We start from the raw sequence: 19,303 nt of genomic DNA, 5'->3' as shown, positions 1-19,303 counted from the left end.
GTTTTTTTTTTTTTTTTTTTCCCCATCTTGGCTTGTGCCATTCATAATTGTTCCCGTTCCATTAAGCAATTTGGGTTCTGCTCCTCTAGCCCCGTCCTCAAGTCGCCGTTGAGAAATGCAGGCACGGGGATGAGGCTGTGCCCTCCTGAACGAGCACGGAGGATCTGGTGGTGGTGGTGGTGGTGCTGCTCGAAGCTCAGCTCGTGGCGTAGTGTGAGCGTTGAGTACCGAGGGGGTGGGCTATCCCAGCTCAGCCAAACCAATCTGGGCACGGACTGGAGAACTGCACCGCCTTCTGCAGTAGGAAAGCAAATGGCTGTCGAGGTTCTGTTGAATTTAAGAGTCCTTACACGGCCCGAGTGCTGCCTGGCACTCTGGTTTTTGCTCCCGAGCTGCTCCTGCCTTTCCTAGTGTCTCTAATGATGGAAGGTAGCCAGATCTCTCAATGCCTCTGATTTTTATGGAAGTGGTGCACTGAGAAAAAAAAGCCTGCTTTTCTTCAAAGTCGCGTGTGCAGGAGCCTTGTGCAGCTGGAGTGGAGAGGTAGGTGAGTGCGCCTGGCGTGAAGCTCGATCCGTGATGTCTCTGGAAAGCTGGAGCAGCACACCCTTGCTGTGAGTGCTCTCCTGAGTGGTATTTCGCATAGCTGCCCTCCAAGCAGCTGTTAGATTCAGACGGAAAGGTAGAGTGGGATTTGGCAGTTGTGGGCAGACCTGGTGGTGAGAAGGGGCTGCAGGTGGTTGTGCTGGACCCTACGTGCGCAAAAGGGAGACGTAATTCTGCTGTGGGAGAGCCCTGTTAGCTCACAGCAGCCCTTGGGCCTGGGTCCCTTCCAGCGTGATGCTCATGGCTGCCCCATGTAAGCGAGCAGCCCGGCTACCAGTCCTATTTGCTGTCTTACAGACACAGTCATCTGATGTTAAAGGTATTAACTGCACTCTGAGACACTGTGAAGGGCCAGAGGGCAAATCAGCCCAACTGGAAGCAGCTGGGGCAGGAATTCTGCCCTGGGACTGGGGAAGGACTCCAGCAGCACCATCATTTCATGGTGGAATTGAAATATTTTAGTTTCTCTTCTCTCTCTGCGAGGTTTCCTGACGGAAAGAAAACATTTTTCCAGAGCCCCAGACTTTGATCTGAAAGCTGAGCAGCACAGCGCCTGCCTGGCCGGCAGCAGAGCTGTGTACAGGGTTAGTTCTAAACAAGCCACCATTCAGAGACCGCTTCCCTGTTTGGAAAAGGGATTGGGGGGGGGGGTGGAGAGTGCTGGGGTGTTTTTCCATTCCAGAGGGCTTTGCAAGGCAAACATTTCCCCAAGCAGGACCCACCTTCCAGGGCTGAGGCTGGCACGGGGCTTTGCGCTGTGCCAATGCGCTGCAGGCATGGTGCAGGTGGAGCAGCAAGCCACCCCAAGCACCCAGCCCTCGCACAGTGCTACCAGCCCGGACCAGACAGCAGCCCCTTGTTTTAAATGTCCAAGTTTCTTTATTAACCTGAGTATAACAAATATAACATGTACACGGTATAAAAATGAACGTAGAGCATGACAGCGGTACGGGTACGGCACAGATACATGACCAGTTCACCAAATGGGAATAGTATATTAAGCACTTCATTGCTTGGAAAAAGCAAGTTTTGTTTTGTAAAAATTGTATCCTGTTCCACTAAAATTATACAAAGTACATTCAATACTGAAAAGTGACTCAACGGAGCGGGACTGGGGCACGGCCCGGCCTCTCGGTGTTACCTCGGGCTGCGGCTGTACCAAGTGGAGCCAGGCGCTTCTCCGGGCTGAGCTTTAAGAACTTAACAATTAAATTAAGAAGTACAAACCTGTGTGTTTCAGGGAGGGTATTCTTCATTGAACAGCATGTGGAACATGCGCTTTCGGTGGGACCAACAGATTTCGGCAACATGCAGACGGGGCCGGGCACGGCGCTACGCGGGCTCCGAGTTGATGGGGGGCAGGTTTTGGTGCTTGAAGTACTGCACGACTTGCTGGGGCAGCTCTGCCAGCACGGCTTTGGCCAGTGTCTCCTTGGGGGCCTGCAGGCAAAGAGAGAAAGAAGCAGTGGCACAGGACTCGATACACCTGTGGTCATATTGCATGCCACCGTCTGGGGGACAATTCTCTTGCAGGGCAGAGAGAGGCAGGTGGTGTGGGAGAGGGTAGAGCGGATGGGAGCACAATGAGTGCTCTCTCTTTTAAGTGGCTCCCAAATGTTTTGGCATCTGCTGGTGTTGCCCCACTTCCAAGATGAGAACCACACACAGAACAGTGTGGGTCAGAGCACAAAACAGAATCAGAATGGTTTGGGACCTCAAGGGTCACCATGTTCCAACAAGATACCACGTCTGTGCTATGGGTAGGGGCACCTCCCATACACCAGGTTTCTCCAGAAACCCACCCACGGCCTCGGGCACCTCCTGCAATGGGGCACCCACAGCTCTGGGCAGCTGTGCCAGGGCCTCACCACCCTCACAGCAAGTAATTTCTTCCTAATGTCTAACCTAAACCTCCCCTGCTAGTTTAAAGCCATTCCCCCTTGTCCTATCGCTACGTTCCCTGATGGAGTCCCTCCTCATCCTTCCTGGGGGCCCTGTTAGGTACTGGAAGGCCACAGCGAGGTCTCCCTGGAGCAGCCACCTCTTCTCCAGGGGACGGCACCGCAGACCCCAGATCCCAGCACTGGGGGGGCTCGGACTCACGTTGCGGAAATCCCGGAAGGGCACGAACTGGACGATGTCGCGCACGGCCTCCTCGCCAGTGTGGGAGCGCAGCACGCGGCTGTCCCCGTCCAGGAACTCCATGGCAGCGAAGTCGGCGTTGCCCACCCCCACGATGATGATGGACATGGGCAGCTTGGACGCCTGCACCACGGCGTGGCGCGTCTCGTCCATGTCGCTGATGACCCCATCCGTGATGATGAGGAGGATGAAGTATTGCTGCAGAGAGGGGAAACACAGGGTCAGAGCCAGGCAGGGCTGCAAGGGATGCGTCTACTCATGGGGTTTGGGAGTGCTCAAGGCTCACTGCTGGCAGATGCCATCTCCCTGTCCCCGCACACTCCCCTGTCCCACGGAGCTGAAGGAGAGGACATGGGGACAGATAGATGGACACAACACAGCAAGGCTGCGGCACGTGCACCCCGCAAAGACCAGCGCCTCCATCTCCTCTCCCTCAGGGGAAAGTAATGGTTCCATTTTGGTGCATTACACGTCTTGCGCGTGGTGGAGAAATGATGAAAAACAAGCACTTAGGAGCATTAAAGCCTTTTGTGCCTCTCCTCATTCTTTCCATTTCCTCTGAAAACCACCAGTGCCGACGTCCTAGAAAAGCAGGAGGAGACACGCAGCCCGAAGCCCATTTTCTTGTTTTTCCTCCAGCCCACATCTTGTCTCCTGAATTCTCCCCTAAGTGCTTTCTTCCCTCAGCTAAACTCCGAGTGCAAATGAGGGTGGGTTCCTGGCACCGCTGTGCCGCAGCAGCGGGACCCACTCCTGCCCTGAGCACTGCAGGACCCTGGGCACATCCCGGGAAGCACAGTGCTGAAACAGGGCAAACACACAGAGCTGGGGAAAAAAGTGTTCCAGGAGAGGACTTAGCAAGAAGGCAGTATCTGGAATCCAGAATTGGCACCAACAATCTTTTTTTTGGTGTTAAAGAGAGGAGCTGTGTGCTCGCACGCTGCTGGCCAGGATTGACCATGCACCTGTAAGGGAGGAAGAGTAAAGTCTCAAAGAGAGCAGCTGATAACAGCCAAAAATCCAGCTCATTGCACCCTTCCTGCCCAACCTTCTTTGCCTGTGAGTAAATCGGTGCAAAACTGGCCACTGAGCATGGTAAAAAAGAATGAAACTAGACAGGTCTCTCTCCTTTCGTTCCCGTTCTCTGAAATCCGTGATAGAGAAAAGCGCCAGAAAGCACAAAGGAGACAGAGGGAGCAGAGCTCATCCACTGCTTCTCACTGCATATTTCAGAAGCGAAGTGAAATGGGAGATGATCATCCGAAAAGCCCCAGGGCTCTGCAGCACAGCAGCTGCGAGCCTCCTTACCTGGCAGCATCGGCTGGACGCGCTCCAAGCGAGCGATGACAATTTTAGAACAACCTCCTTGGGAACTGAACATCAGCCTGGCTGGGAAGGCCGAGCCTGGACTCTGTGGGCATCCAGCACCACCACGGGCATGCACAGCCCATCCCGGGATGGGGACAAGGAGCTGGGGCAGGGCTGCCTGCTCCCATCGCGCCGATCCAGGGCTCATCCCCTGATCCATCACGTTCTGTGCTTCCAAAAAAGGCAGAGCCGTCTCCAGCCTGTTCCTTTGGTGCGTATTATTTAAAATCTCCCTTGATTAAACGATTAGTGCCAACGGAGGGGTGCAATTTGCATACGATTAGTGCCTCTGCTTGCCGCGCGGCGTGGGGGATTCTCCCTCCCCCTCTGATACAAGGAGAGAAAATGAAAGCTGAGGAGGCACCTGGGTTTGTGGCAAATCAAACCCAATTCAGGCCTTCCCCCATGAGCAGTGTGTGTGGACGCGAGGGCTGACAGCCCACGGCCATCCTGTGGGAGATGGAAGTGCCAAGAAGGGTGAGGGAGGGATGGATGGGAAGCGATGGGATCCCCTCGAAAGGGCAGTTGCTGGAAGTGGCCGATTTTAACGAAGAAAGCAAATTAAAAAGGCAAGCATGGGGCAGTATTGCTTCACGCCTGGAGCTGGGGAGAGCAGCAGTGCACAAGCATCCCCCTCCTACCACCGTGCTGGCACCGTCTCCTGCACATGAGGATGCATGCCCGGTGCAACGGGCCTCCATGCTAACGAGCAGCTTTCTGACATACAGATGTAAGCAGTCTGCTGGGCTAATTAGCTGCGACTTCAAGGACTGATGAGTGGCTGGAGCGGCCGCACGGGAACCCCAGTCCTGGCTCTGAACCCACTGCTTGTCCAACCAGCGTGAAAAGGAGCGATAAAAACAAGATACTCGACGTCATCCAAGGGGGAGAAGCAGAAAGGTCTTCTTCCAGGAGACGGTTCGCATTTGGCCACATGAGCAACATGTTGCTTTACCCAAAAGCACCTTCCTCCAGCTGTCTGCTTTGTGTTGAAGTGACATAAGCCAAAGGTTTGAAGCCACTCTGTGAACCTCAGCCCAGCTGCTCCCGTTTCCCAGCCACACCATGGCAGCATTGTCACCATCCTAGTTCCCCCATGGTCCCCATGACAGTCTCGTCACTCCCACACCACACAGGAGCCCAAAGCTATTTGGAAAGCAACAGGGCTGTGCTTCTCAGGACCATCATTCTCTTCTTGGCCAGAATCCACACAAGCAGAGGTTCCAAAGCCCCATGGAGCTCAGCAGAAGCCAGTGGTGGATGCTTCAGGAAAAGAAGTAGAACAGATCAAAGCTTTCCTGTATCCTGCCAGTGCATGTTATGGACTCCTGAGCTCACACCTTGACGTTCTCCAGGCCAGAAGGTTGCAGCCTTGTCACTTCTCGCTTGGGAGTTGCTCCACACCTGGTCAACTCTTGCTATCATCTAGGGCTACTGGATCCTCTTTGAGATAAGGGGGGCAACATTTCACACTGCGCTCATTCGTATAAATCCAAGGGTCGCTCAACTCATGGCATCTCCCACCCCCGTCTCATTTCCCTCCCCAGTAATTTCTGATTTTCCACAGCTGCCGTTCTGTTGACTGTTGAAGAGTTTTTGCATTGTTTTTTTGACATTCTGTGTGTAAAGTGACGACAGCCAGCTGAGAGCCCTCGGCTGGGCTTCACAGGCAGGGTTAGTTCTAACTCTCCTCCAAGCCCTTTCCATTCACCAGCATGGGGCAACGGAACAGCAGACGCATGTCAGCCACGAGGGATGGGGAGATCTTCCCACAATTGTTTGCAGGCAGCTTTCATCCCCAGTTCCCCTAAATAGTCCGGTCTCGCCGGCCAGCTTTGTTTGCCGAGCATGCCACGTCCCCGGGGAAGGGAGCCCAGCAGTGATGCCACAGTGGCCATGAGATAGCTCAGACACAACCCACCACCTATCCTGGCTGTTCTCCCCACGTGGCGAAGTGTTGGAGTAGTTGCTAAACCCAAACAAGAAACTCAGAAACTTTCTCCTACGGATAGCCCAGGTTGAGCCTGGCTCAGCCTCTCCCGCAGCCTCATCTCTCCTGACATGAAGCAAGGCACCAGGTCACACTGGCCATGTCACATCGCAGCCACAGAACAATAGGACTTACGGATGCAGCCTCCTGCTGGGTTGCCTGAGCTGCAAACCGGGCCACGTGGTTGACGATGGGGGAGAAGTTGGTGGGTCCGTAGAAGCGGATGTGAGGCAGGCAGGCTGAGTACGCTTGGACAATGCCCTCCACGCCTGTGGGGAAACCAGAGAAGCCCAACATCACAACATGCAACAGCCCAAGCCAGCCACCACATCCAGCACCATACTCCAAGCATGATCGCAGAATCACAGACTGACTGAGGTTGGGAGGGACATTAAAGATCATCCCGTTCCAACAAGACGTCATGTCCATGCCATGGGCAGGGACAACCCCCGCTAGACCAGGTTTCCTCAGTGCCCCATCCAGGCTGTGAACACCTCCAGGGATGGGGCATCCACACCTTCTCTGGGCAGCCTGCTCCAGCGCCTTCGAGTGAAAAAATTCCCCCCAACATCTAATCTAAATCTCCCCACTTTTAGTTTAGAACTGTTCCCCTCTGTCCCATTGCTATCTGACTGAGTAGAGGATGATGAGCTAGTAATGCCAAGGGAGCTCAAGTTCGAAATATCTTTTTCCTCCAAACTCATCCAAATCATGAAGTTTCATCCACCTCTATGCAAATGTTCTAAAATCAGGGCTTTGCTCCTCAGCCACTTTGCAGCAGATTCTCACACCTTCTCTGGTGTAGCATAGCACCCACAACCAAAGGCTTTCCTTGTGTTTCTGCAAAAATCTCAAAATCAGGCAAAGAGGAGGAGCAAGAAGCAGTTCCTGGTATCTGAGCTTAACAAAATACCAGACAGACATGGGGCAGAGGAGGTAGTGCAGAAGCTGAAATGCCCTAGAAACACCCTGAGAGCTCCCAGGCTGTTTGGGAAGCAGCAGTCCATCCTGCAGGTCACCACAGATTCTTCTGCTTCTGCCATCCCACAGAGCTGCCCAGGAAGATCTTTCTGTCCTTCCCCACTCACGCAAACCAGGAGAACAAAGCCAGCCCCACAAGGCTTTCTTTATCACCGAGCTCTTGTTCTGCTGGGGTAAAGCAGAGGTCAACACAGACGGCCTTGGCAGCTCAAGGTAGCCCTCACTGTACATGGTTAGAACAGCTCTTCAGTAACGACTGCTATTGGCTCTCAGTTGCTAAATGAGCTACAGAAGCATTAAGCCTGAATTCCCCATCTGCTAAACAGCCCTTGTGTTTCTCACCAGCAGACGGCTAGTAGGACACTCGGAACGAAGGCGGTATTTTCATGCTGTCTGAATCCAGTTGCATTTTACCCTGGGACCTCCTACACACCCCCAGATCTTCTCTGCTTTCCATTGAGTGAACCCGTAGTAGCTGTTCTGCTTCCATGTTAAAGGCTGTCTCTGAACTGACCTTGAAAAACTCCTGAGACAAGTTACTGGAGAAGCCCAGAGGGAAGGACAAAAGACACTGAAGGCATGCAAAGGCCTGGCAGGTGCTCACCTGAACAGAATGGGTTCGTGGGGTTGAAGTTAATGGCAAACTCATGGGATACCTGTGGAGGAGAAGAGATCTGAATTAGCACAGAGGCAGAGCACGGTGCTCCCTATCACTTTAGCTGATGCAGCGTCACACAGGTTTGTCCTGCTGGGCCAGCAATGCTTCCCAGCCCCCTGTTATCCGACAGTGAGGAGCAAAGATAAACGTGGTCAGGGCTGGGGATGGACTGGTTCCTCTGGCCTCCCACTCCCATCATTGACACACCTGACATTATCACACCACCAGCGATGACAGCAAGTTGTCCCCATGGCTTCCTGCTGGCTGCCCAGAGGGAAAGGAAAGCACGTGTTTCACCAGGAGAAATGGCTTCATCCTAATGCCCATAATTAGCTTCATGATCTGAGCCATGGCGAGGGTGAAAAGCAGTACAGGAGAGGTGTCATGACCACTCAACCATCCCTACAAAGCAGGTGCAAGGCCCACCGGGTTTTCTGCCACCTCCTCCCAAGCTGAGGGAGATGCCCTCAAAAGGAGGTCCCCTGTGACACTGGTAGGTAGCCCAGCACATCCCTGCTTGTAGCATCAGCTGAGCCAGAGAAACCAACAGCAGAAACCCTCCGGATCTACTCCTGTAGGGAGTGCTTGCAGTCAGAAACCACAAAAATAAATTGGGAATGGATGCTCTGAAAGCGTAGTTCAATGGCCTGGGTGCAAGAGAGGCTCAGGGCTCCTGTGCACCAACGTGAACCTTGACAATGTTGGCACAGGTTGACCACCTGGTGGTTATTCCCCTAGCAATCTGGGGGCTGAGGTGTTCCTCACTGTGATTCAGGCACAGCGTGGAGCAAACGCGCTCTCAGCAGCACCAAGGACACGCAGCTCCCTCTTCCAGCACCTCTGGGAGCCGAAGGCATGATATGGGATCTCAGCCCACTGGATACAAGGGCTCCCAAACAACAAGCTCTGTGCTGTAGTTACAAAACAAGGATATTTTCTTCCTCTCATGAGGGAGGCGGTTCGCTGCGGTTCTCAGCCCAGGGATGGCTTCAGGACATGCGTACTCCCAACGCTGGCAGAATGAATGTCCTCTACATTGCCACGTGAAGCCCAAGTCCTCCCGAGACTGCGAAAGCAGCACGCATCTGGTTCAGACTTTCCAATTAGAATGGGCATTGTGTCGAAAGCAGCAGAAACTATTTTTGCAAGGCACCGTGGGGTGAGAAACGACACAAACAAACAAAAGTAGGTCAGGCTGGAACTCCGGCGTGCCGCAAAGCCGACGAGCTGCCGTACGGATGGATGGTACCGAACCGCTCGGGCGTCTCCGTGCCCATAAGCACAGCCAGCGACGATCCCATTCACACCAACAAGCAACTCGAGGCACATTCTGAAATGCACGACTTGTTTTTCCACACACCATTGCTGGTGGAAGCCTTAATTTTGGGCACGATGTCCTCCTTCAGATTTCTGGATTTTCAGCCGTTAAAGGGCTCACTGTTTTTGGTGGTTTTTCTTTAGAAAGCATTCCAAATTTTGCCATGCAAGTATTTATAGAGAAGGTAAACAGAAATGTTTCCATGTTTTGCAACTGTAAAAGAGGGGTTTCTCCTCCTTTTAAGCAGCAGCGAAGCGGTTTGGAGCTGTTTTCCTCACTTTTTGCGGCACTCCATGGAGCACACCCCCTGCGTGGCTGAAATGTTTCAAAACCTCCTCTCAAGTTTGTACAGATTATATATATCTCCGCTAGAAAACCCTACAGGAATTCAACAGGGCTTCAAAATAACAAAGTTAAAAAAAAAAAAAGGCGTGGGGGGGATCCCATTCCCTGTTGGGTGTGCCTAGAGGTACCACGTTCACCAGCAAGAATCACAGAATCATTAAGGTTGCACAAGACCTCTACCATCATCCAGTCCAACCCAACCCATCACCACCATGCCCACTAAGCCACATCCAAGCACAGGACCTTTCCCAACGGGGAGCAACCCCTTCCTGCAGCCCCAAAGGGTGGGATGTCCGCATGTGCAGCCTGGCTGTGCCCTCTGGATGGGGTGGTCGTGGGTGGAAGCTCCATCTCCTCCCATCAGGATTCGTAGATGTGCCCGTGCCACAGCCCAGGAGATGGGGCAGTTGGTGGGGCTTCAGTTTTAAGCATCACCCTCTGCAGGGCTGCCTCATCCCCCAGCAACCGAAACCCATCTGCTTCCTACCGGGAAACCGCTCGAGGCTCTTTACAGAGCTGTTACATTGCAAGATGTTCTTTGACATTTCCAACGAGACTTTTGTGTGCAAAATATCTCACTCCGACTGGTTCTCTGAAAGCGTTTGGCGATGCCATGGCAACGGGAGCGCGATGAGAACAAAGCACAACATACACGACTCGTATCTCTAACCACCTTCCCCATTTTCAGCCTGGTCTGCCATGCACAGCGGCCATCGGGACCGAGCTTCACCTGCTGCCAGGACACAGGGCATTGGGCACGCAGCTCCCCACCAGCCTGCCCCAACACCAGCCTTGGGTTTCAGCACGTGGGTTCTGAAGCCACTCGTCTCTGCATGCCGTGCTCCTTCCAGCCCCGCTGCGTTTTCCATTCCCATTCCTCTCCACAAACAATAAATCCCCTGGCGGCAGCTGGCAATTGTTATTCCTCGGAAGTTGCTCACCAAGATTTTCCCACAGAATTTAGGGAAGCGACAGACCTGAGACATTTGCTGGCCGAGGGGGATGAATCAGCTCGAGTGTGTGCAGGGAGGGACGCGCTCCAGACAGTGGCAACCAGCAGCAACTCCCATGTGAACTGCAGGGATTCTGGCCGCCATGGGAGCGGACTCTGTCTTGGCATGGTGGAACCACGAGAGCCCCGTGGTTGTGGTCAGCTGAGAGATGTGAGGCCATGTAAAGGCAGAGGCTAGATGGGAAGTGTCACCTGCAGCCGGAGGTGGCTCCTGTGGCTGTGACAAGCAGCACTGGACCAGTCCTGGAGGGCTTCTGTAGAAGGGTTAAAATGCCCCCAGTTGTCCTTGACCCCTGGTAAGAAGTGGGATGCAGGAGCAGGGGATGCCAAGGCGCAGGCTGCAAGCAATCCCAAGGACTCCTGGAGCGTGTTGAGGATAACTTCCTGGTCCAGGCATCAGACAAACTGACCAGAGGAGATGCATTTCTGAATCTGACCTGGTGCTTGCCAGCACAGAGGAGTTCATTAAAGAGGCAAATACTGGAGGCACCATGGGCTGTAGCGACCATCAGGGGCTAAAGAAATTTATATTGTGAAAATGTTGGAGGAAGGGAACGAGCTCCCTGCAGAGGTCCAGCGGTGGCTCCAGGTGCAGGGGCCCATTCCCCAGCCCCATTTCCTGGAGCCTCCAGCCAGGACCAATGCTCTTGGAGAGAACACTGGCTCCAGCAGGCTCCCTGTGCTCTTCTGTGTGCTGCTGATGCTCCAGCACAGCCTGGTCAGGACCGTGGTGGCTTCAATCCCCTGAACACTCAATTTCCTGCCCTAATGTGCCACCACAACTTGCAGGCACTGCTCACACAGCATCACCTGGAGGCTGTCCAGCTCCCAGCCTCCGGCCAGAGCTCCCTGCAACCTAATGCACTCATCCAGGGCCACAAGATTGCTCCTGCCTCCCACCAGCAAAATGAATCAACAGCACTGGCTCTGGCATCAGTGCCAGGGAGCCTTAGGGCCAGCCTGGTTGCCTGCACTCCATCCCCACCTCATGTTGCCCTACAAACCTGAGCGTGCCCCATGCCCCGGCTCTGATCCTGCCCGTGAGTTCTCAGGATAGAGACGTTTCAAGCACACAGATCACTGCTGCACGTTACCTTCCAGTCTGGCGGGAGCTGGGCACCAAATCCTAGAGCAGGAAACATTTTGTCCCTACAAGGGAAGAAAACATACAAGTGTATTTCCACACACACAAGGGATGCTCGCATGCTCTTCAGGACACTAACAGCCTCCCCACCCCCCCAGCTCAAGGAAAGGCGCTCCTCATCTCCTCGAGCACCACCATACTTCACAGTGGTGATGGGAAAAGAGGAGAAACTCTGTCCTTATGTGCCCTCCTCATCGCAGGGCCCCCATCTCAATGCACACCACAATTTTCTCCCAAGGAGTTTTCCAAAAGCAGGGCACTATTTCCCCCTGCTCCACAGGTGGGATGTCAAGCCACAGAAAGGGGTGACATGCATCCCAGCAGCCCGTCAGGAAGCCAGGGGAATGCCTGCAAAGCAATAGCAGAGGCAGGAAGGCGCAGCGCTTACGAGTCGTAGTCCTGGATGATCTGCCCAACAGCCCAGATTGCTGACAGGTATTCATTCGTTCCCATGGGGTTGATGTAGTGCAAAGAGGAGGGGTCCCGTGGGTTCCCATTGGAGGCAGTGAAGTCGATCCCGACCTGAGGGAAGCACAGACAACCCTCTGTTAGCAGGCACCACTACAAACCTACCCTCCCGTTCCCCATTGTGGATGGACCACGGTGAGGCCCAGGCACAGCCCTATCACAGCCCAAACCTCCAACTTTGGGAAGTTTAACAAATTTGCCCTCCCTAAGAAAAGAAAAAAAAAAAAAAGCAACGTTAAACAAAGTAATTCACTATGATAGCCAAATGTTCCACCATCAAGAATCACAGACATGGTGTCCCAAAGGAACAAGCCTCCACCACCACCAGGGTTCGTGCTGAAACTCTTGCTGTCCATCTCCCAGACACCAAGGAGCCCCATGGACGCTAAAGCACCCAGGGCTGCCTGGGCTTTTGTTGGGTTCAAGGTCTTTTTTGTCCCAAGAGACACAACCCTGAGCTGAGCTTTCCCTACAGCTGCCCTACACGGTGCTTCCCCTGGGTCCAATGCAGGCTGAGTTCCTGCTTTGTCAGCAAGGCACTCATGCTTCTCTCTCCTCCTCGCTATTTAAAGACATTTGTAGGAATGCGTATCCAAGATCTTGAGCCCAGTTAAACGTGGTCAGATGCGGCGAGGCGATGAGCCACCAGATTTGAAATGACTGGGAGGGAAGAGCGAGGAAGAGACGAGCAGACGGCGTGCCTGCGTTCGCCTTGTTTGCAGAGCAAATAGGAAAAACCCAAAATAACTTTGGTGGCTAAATTGAGCTCAGGGGATTTGCAGGGGATTTTGTTCTGTATCTGTAATGAGAGAGGAAAAACTCGGCTCCCGGGCTGGGTCAGAGCCAGGGGTGGGGATGACGAGACACATCCTGCAGCATGGGGCAGCAGAAGGGTCCCAGAGGCCACTGCCCTCCCTGGGCTCAGCCCTGCAGGATGGCAGCAGAGGAGTGTGCGAGAAGCCTGGTAAAACCTGACCTCTTCAGCACAAAAGTGATGGTCTTATAGCTCACTGCTCCAACGAAACAGAAGCAGCCAAGCCACGCTTGGTCAGAGCGCAATAAGGAAACTGAGGCGCCATGCAGAACATGCCAGGAGCCACGTAGGAGAGCAGAAACTGAACCAGGTGCCCTGGGAGGGGAAAATCCCAGCACTTCCCATTACCAGCAGGTCTCAAAGCAACGAGTGAGATTTCGGCATTCCCTTTAATTCACACAAAAGCTCTGTGCTACCAATACACTTGGTGATTTTCCCTTTCTATTCGCTCCCCAGCACCAAGACCTTCACGCACAGCAGCAGAATGGCACATAAAGAGCTCTCGCACTCGTTCCTGTTTCTATGGTAACTCTTCCTCCTCCTCCTCCTCTCCCCCCGATGTTTTGAGACAAGACAACAAAATAAAAACTGAAATGACTGCGTGTGCCCAGCGCTCGCTGGGTGCCGCAGCAGAAAAGTTTTCAGAAATGAGAAAGCTAATGGAGGGAAAAAAAACAGCACTTCTGTGTTGTGATGGGCTCGTTCAGGGTTGTAACGTCCCCCTTTAATTCCTCTTGACAAAGTGCTGGTGTTCCAGCTTGTGTGAAGGTGGAAATGCAAATAAAAAATGCAGAAACACTGCCTTGTTAACACCCAGACCTCGCTCAGAAATCTGGATGCCAGTTAACAGTGATAGGGGGAGAAGTTGGTACAAATTTGTGAAGGACTCCATGGGACTCTCGTCTTCAGCAACAGCCTCGAGCAGCAGTAGGTTGTGTGCCCGAGCATCGTGGTACTGATCCCCAATACCAATACCACGTGGTTTAACAGCAAAATGGAGCAGCTCCTCATTGCTAGGAAATCTCACCCTGCTGAGCCAGCAAGATTCAGCTCAGCTGGCCCAAGGGCAGCCTCCTGCAGCACCTCCCTTTAGCAATTTTAACCATGACATATTTGTTACCACTACTGGACAAGCAGCAGCCAAAGTCCTTACAGTGAACATCAGCTGGCAGCCTCCCAGGATGTAGTCCAGGAAGGAGAAGTCTCTGGTTATCTGAAAGAAAATAGAAAACAAAGTGTTTCAGCAATCTTCACTATCACAGGAAAAAAAAAACAAACCAAACCACCACTGAAACCACCCAGGCCTCCCATCACTACATTTTTGGATCTTCAGGGAGCTCTACCCATGCAGCAAAGCACGTGGGAATGACCATGGGAGGTGGGGGAGTCACTGTCCCCGGAGGTTTTCAAGAAAAGGACAGATGTGGCACTGAGGGGCATGGTCAGTGGGCATGGTGGGGGTGGGCTGGGGTTGGACTTAGTGATCTGAGTGGTCTTTTCCAACCTTAATGATTCTGCAATCACCAGCGTCTTCCAGGGCAACATTGTGGCACTTCCTAAGCCACATGTGGTGTGGCCACCCACACTGATCCACACACATGGCACCAGGGATGCAGCCTTGGCACAACAGAGAGCAAAGGGCTGCAAATCCTTCTCCAAGGGGAGAGGAACCCAAACAGAAGGCAAACTGCCAATAGTCATGCCCCACTGTACATGCACTTGGAAACCCAAGAGCATCGGAGACAGAAGGGATGGGAAGCACAGTGCAATATAAAGTCTCAAACCTACCCAAGAGTAGAATGAAACATCCTAGCGTCGTGCTCACCTTGCAGGACTTGACAATGATGATCCCAGAGTTCTTGTAATTCTTTTTCTTCTTTTGCTTTTTGGGGTTAATGCACTCTAGTTCTATCTGTAAAAGAGAAGCTGTTACACAAAGCTAACTGTGAAGCAGAACTGCTGCCGTGTCCTCCCCACTGCTGGAATAGCAAGGACAAGCTCACTGATAGCTAGGGCAGGCCACAGCTGTTCCTCTAAAGCTCTGGGGAAATAAATGCCTTTTCAATATTCAGAAAATAATGGCTGCAATATTGCTTTGTTGTGTTTTTTTTTTTTTTTTTAAATCTAAAACCGTTTGAATAAAAACTCTTGTCAAAGAACAAGAGTCTAAATGTGGGCTCTGGACTCATTGTTCCTGCAGTCTCTGGATGCTGAACAACTCCCACCAGCTCAGACCCTCAGCTCAGGGGCATTTGGGATCAGCCTGAGATCAGCTGAGCACACCTGGGCTAGAAGAGCTGGCTCTGATAAATGGGTGCCCTCGTCCTACGGCACCCATATTTTGCCTCCAGCAGCTCTGACAGGACCACCATGGCCAGGGAGTGCAGAAGCACTGCTGGGCAGCTTCCAGCCAGCCAGCAAAAGCAGATGGAGCTGCCTGCAAACAGGCTCAAAACTGCAGCTCTGTCAGCGTGTACAAAAAAAGGCATATCTGGCCGAGTATTTCAGCCATCTCGTGTCTCAGCATAGGTCAAATACCAGCACGCCCGAGAAAAGAGCAAAAACAAAAATAAAAATCCTCTAGGACAAAAATCAAGCGACTGAATTATGCCAACGAGCCCATGGTGGGAGCAGCACGAGCTGATAAGGGAATGTGGCCAGGCCCTGGGGGATTCAGCAGAGCAGGAGACCTTAGCCTGGAGAGTGTTTATGGGAGAAACCAACAGGAGGATTGCAAGCAGTGCTTATTTCCTTAGGATCTCAGAGGTGAGAATTAACAGCTGACTCCTTGCAATAAGCACAGGAAGTTTTCCTGCTGCTTTACTGCTGGCCACCCGACCCTAAAACCACGCTGGTTGCCACCAACCCTCCTATCCAATGGGCTGGAGGCCATAAAGACAGCGAAGCCCTGAGGCAAGAGGAGCGATGCTACAGCAGCAGAGGGGAAGCAAGTTCTCATCTTCTCATTCCCGTCTGCAAACGTGTGGCGCCTGCTCTGCGGCAAGAGCATCTCGAGCATCTCTGCTCCTGTTTCTGTATTTACTCACATCAGCGTGGCCAAATGAAAGGAAGAGACAGGTCACGAGGAGCCGCCTCGGGGAGAAGGGATGCTGGCATGTGGTACTCAGCACTGAGGCTGCTTGCTTCAGAACCAGAGCCCCCAGCAGCTGGGGCGCAGATGTGTGGGGCACGGAGAATGCCTGACCTTCCTGGGTGCAGCCCTCGTCTCTGCCCAGATGCTGCTCCCCGAGGCACTGGGGCTTACACAAGCAAGGCAGCAGCCAAGCCACATGAGGGGAGGAAGCAAAGGGATGTCCCCAGCTGCACCCAAGCCACGTGCTCCAGCATGTCATGCACAGCAGCACGGGCATGCAGGGAACGCCCCCTCCACTGCCCCCCCAGATGGCAAGGCATCTTCAAATGCTGCTTCAGACAAATCTCAGGTTTTCAGACAAGACTGCCTTCACGCTGTCTTAACTCAGATATTTCAGCTGCAGCAGTGACCTGAGTCATTTGTGGTGTAGATTCAAGGAAAAAGCGGCTCTTCCTCATCTCAGAGCTTCCCCAGACCTCAGCACAGGTTGAAGGTCTCAGTGCAAGCACCAAAACCCATCTGCAGCACCAAGGAACAATGTGGCCACCACTGCCCCCGCCCCTTTCTGCCCAGAAAACGTGTCGGCACTTACTGGAAAGGCATCTTGGGCTTCACACATCCTGGCCACTGAGGTCTGGAACTCTCCAATGAAGTCATGTCCCCCATCGCTGTCGTAGTCGTAACACATGACCTAGAATCACAAAACATCCCAAGTTGGAAGGGACCCACAAAGATCACCGAGCCCAACCCCTGGCTCCACACAGCACCATGCAAATTCTGTGTCTGAGAGTGGTGCCCCAATGCCCCCTGAACTCCAGCAGCTCGGGACCATGCCCACTGCCCTGTGGAGCTGTGCCGTGCCCACCATCCTCTGGTGCAGAACCTTTCCCTGATCCCCACCTGACCCTCCCCTGACAGAGCTCCATGCCGTTCCCTTGGGCACTGTCAGTGTCACCAGAGAGCAGAGATCTGCTTCCCTGCAAGGAAGCTGTAGGCTGCCATGAGGCCTCTCCTCACCCCAAGACGAAGCCGAAGGGTCACCGTTACCTTGATCAGCTTCTCCACATCTCCATCACACAGTGACACTAAAGGCACAGTGAACGGCTTCCAGACGGGGTCCAGCGTGTACTTGATCACCTGTGGGGTGGGAACGGAAGGAGGCGGTTACAAAGGGTGAAAGAGGACACGGGCACAAAGCAGGGGATGTTCCCTCCGATATAAACCTGCCCTCTGCAACCCTCACCTTGCCCCACTACTTCCAACCAGGGTCTGAGCACAGAGGAGACGGAGCAGTGGGACACCACAACCATCACAGAGAGCCGAGCAGCCCTCGATATGCCCAGATCTCGCCTTATCTGTGTAACAGCTGCTGCACGAGCTGGAGAAATGTCACTGATGCTTTTTGACACGTGCCAAAGGAATGCAAGCGCTTGGTGCTAAGCAAACTGTACGTGCTGCAGACCTTGGAGATGCTTGCAGGGCACGTGAAGACGCTTTCACAGAGATGCCCTGCTCAAAGAGAGAGACTGACGTGAATCTCAGTCCAGGACACAAAGCTCAGAGTTGCCAAGGGCATGGCCTTTGCAGGACAGCATTCTCCTTGAAGCACCAGCAGCAAGCCTGATGAAGCAGCCACCTGCGGAGGTGCAAAGGCCAGTGCTATAATGGGATGTGCCCTATGGCCCCTTCCTCTGGCTTCACCTTCGACTTCACCTCCTTGTCCCAAGGGCCTGCACCTGCTGCAGATATCGCAGGAGCAGACTGGCTCAAAGGTTTAAAGGAAAAGGGAAAGAAAAACACACAGAAAGTCAGCAAGGGGTGACCACTGAGCAACGCCACTCTGTGCCAAGGCAAACACAGGGATCCCTGGAGCAGAGGGCCCATCACACAGGACCCTAGGGCTTTACAGCCAGAGCTACAGGAAGTGCAGGGAATGCATGGTGCAGAGCTAACCCTATGCCAGTCTTCTTGCTGGTGTTTGTTTGCACTGCGGAACAAACACACAGCCCTGGCACACAAAACACGCAGGAAGTTTTGCCCCTCCTCTCTCCAAAGCCATCAGCTCCTTCTGCTGAGACCAGGAGCAACCCAGGCAGGCGAGGAGCAAGTCTGTCCCCGCTGCTGCAGGACAGAGCCGACAAATAATCACGTGGGACTTGCAATGGGCTTTTATATTACAGATTGACAGACTGGGAAAAACCCTGACACTGCGAGCACAGTTTAGCAGAGAATTTGTAAACACCTCCTCCAGGAGGCTGGGAGAGCAGGGAGCCCACGCAGGGAGGCACGCGTGTGGAGTGGAGCCCATATGCTGCCAGCCGCCGGGTCCCACGGGTGGGCGGTGCGAGGATCCTGCTCCTTCACTGCACGCAGCCAGCTGGGCTCAGCTCCTCCTAAATAACAGGCTGGAAAGAGAGCACTAACCCTTCCCTGCAGCCAGCTCCCTCCTGACACGACAAATACCAGCCTCAGGCTAACACCTGATCACATTCGTGCAGCCAAAGCTGCAGGAACTGAGCACTTTCTCCCCTTGTATCCAACCTCAAAATGTGAAGCTGCTTGTCTGGCATGAGGGCAGTACCACAGGGGGGCTGCTGCAACACTTTCTCCCCTGTCCCACTGTTTAAAGGAAAACCCAGCATGACCCTTAGCCACTTCCCAGGATCTCACCCCCTTTATCAGGGATTTACGAGATAACGTCATAAAGTTTAAAAGGAGCTGAGCTAAGGATGATGGTGTTTCAGTAGCTCACCTCTGTTCTATGGACCAGCATCCACTTCCCATCGTCACCAGGTTTATAGAACTCCAAGAAGGGGTCTGACTTTCCAAACAGGTCCTGGGGAAGAACAACAGCACAGCTTACACAGGGATTTGCAGGTTGGTCAAGCAGCCACTGGTCCAAGACACCCTCCTTCCTCCTGCTTTTCCAGTACATCAGCGCATGACTGTGGTCTATGGGGATGCTGATTCCCACGGGTGTTTGTGTGGGTCCTGCAGGTCCTGTTGGTGTTCGCACCGCATCGTGGCCTTCCAGCACCCAGGCACGTGTCCGTGGGACTTGGCACCCTCTCTGGACACCGATGCCACAGCAAACAGCCCCAGCTGGGAGGCAGCTGTGTTTGGGTTAGAAAAACAACCAGAGCTTCAAAGCACAAACAGAATTATGAAGCGTATGAGAGTCTGGGGGGAAAAAAAAAAAACCCTCCTACACACAGCAGGAAAGCATGAGCAGAGCAAATCTTGAAGGAGCAAGCTGCACGGGTGTTGACAGAGATCATGCAACACCCTCCGAGACACGCAGACTTCAGCCAGCGTGTATTTGCTTTCCTTCGATATCCCCTCGATAAAGGGCCGCTGCTGTAT

At 53.3% G+C, this 19,303-nt stretch overlaps 1 protein-coding gene across 1 annotated transcript in view; it reads right to left on the bottom strand.

The window, feature by feature from the left end:
* CPNE2 (copine 2) overlaps positions 1,466–19,303 on the bottom strand; it is a 36,940-nt gene continuing 19,102 nt past the window's right edge. The window contains exons 6-16 of the mRNA XM_021408037.1: positions 18,693–18,776; positions 16,988–17,077; positions 16,533–16,631; positions 14,672–14,758; positions 14,000–14,059; positions 11,953–12,086; positions 11,515–11,569; positions 7,692–7,743; positions 6,242–6,375; positions 2,710–2,946; positions 1,466–2,046 (exon numbers count right to left, since the gene is read on the bottom strand). Of these exons, the coding sequence (XP_021263712.1) occupies positions 1,939–2,046; positions 2,710–2,946; positions 6,242–6,375; positions 7,692–7,743; positions 11,515–11,569; positions 11,953–12,086; positions 14,000–14,059; positions 14,672–14,758; positions 16,533–16,631; positions 16,988–17,077; positions 18,693–18,776 (1,140 nt within the window). The 3' untranslated portion in view covers positions 1,466–1,938. The remainder of the gene's footprint in view (positions 2,047–2,709; positions 2,947–6,241; positions 6,376–7,691; positions 7,744–11,514; positions 11,570–11,952; positions 12,087–13,999; positions 14,060–14,671; positions 14,759–16,532; positions 16,632–16,987; positions 17,078–18,692; positions 18,777–19,303) is intronic.

Source organism: Numida meleagris, chromosome 10 (assembly GCF_002078875.1).
Source record: "Numida meleagris isolate 19003 breed g44 Domestic line chromosome 10, NumMel1.0, whole genome shotgun sequence".
Classification (NCBI taxonomy): domain Eukaryota; kingdom Metazoa; phylum Chordata; class Aves; order Galliformes; family Numididae; genus Numida; species Numida meleagris.
The sequence above is the reverse complement of the archived record's forward strand: the minus strand, read 5'-3'. Positions and strand labels throughout refer to the sequence as shown.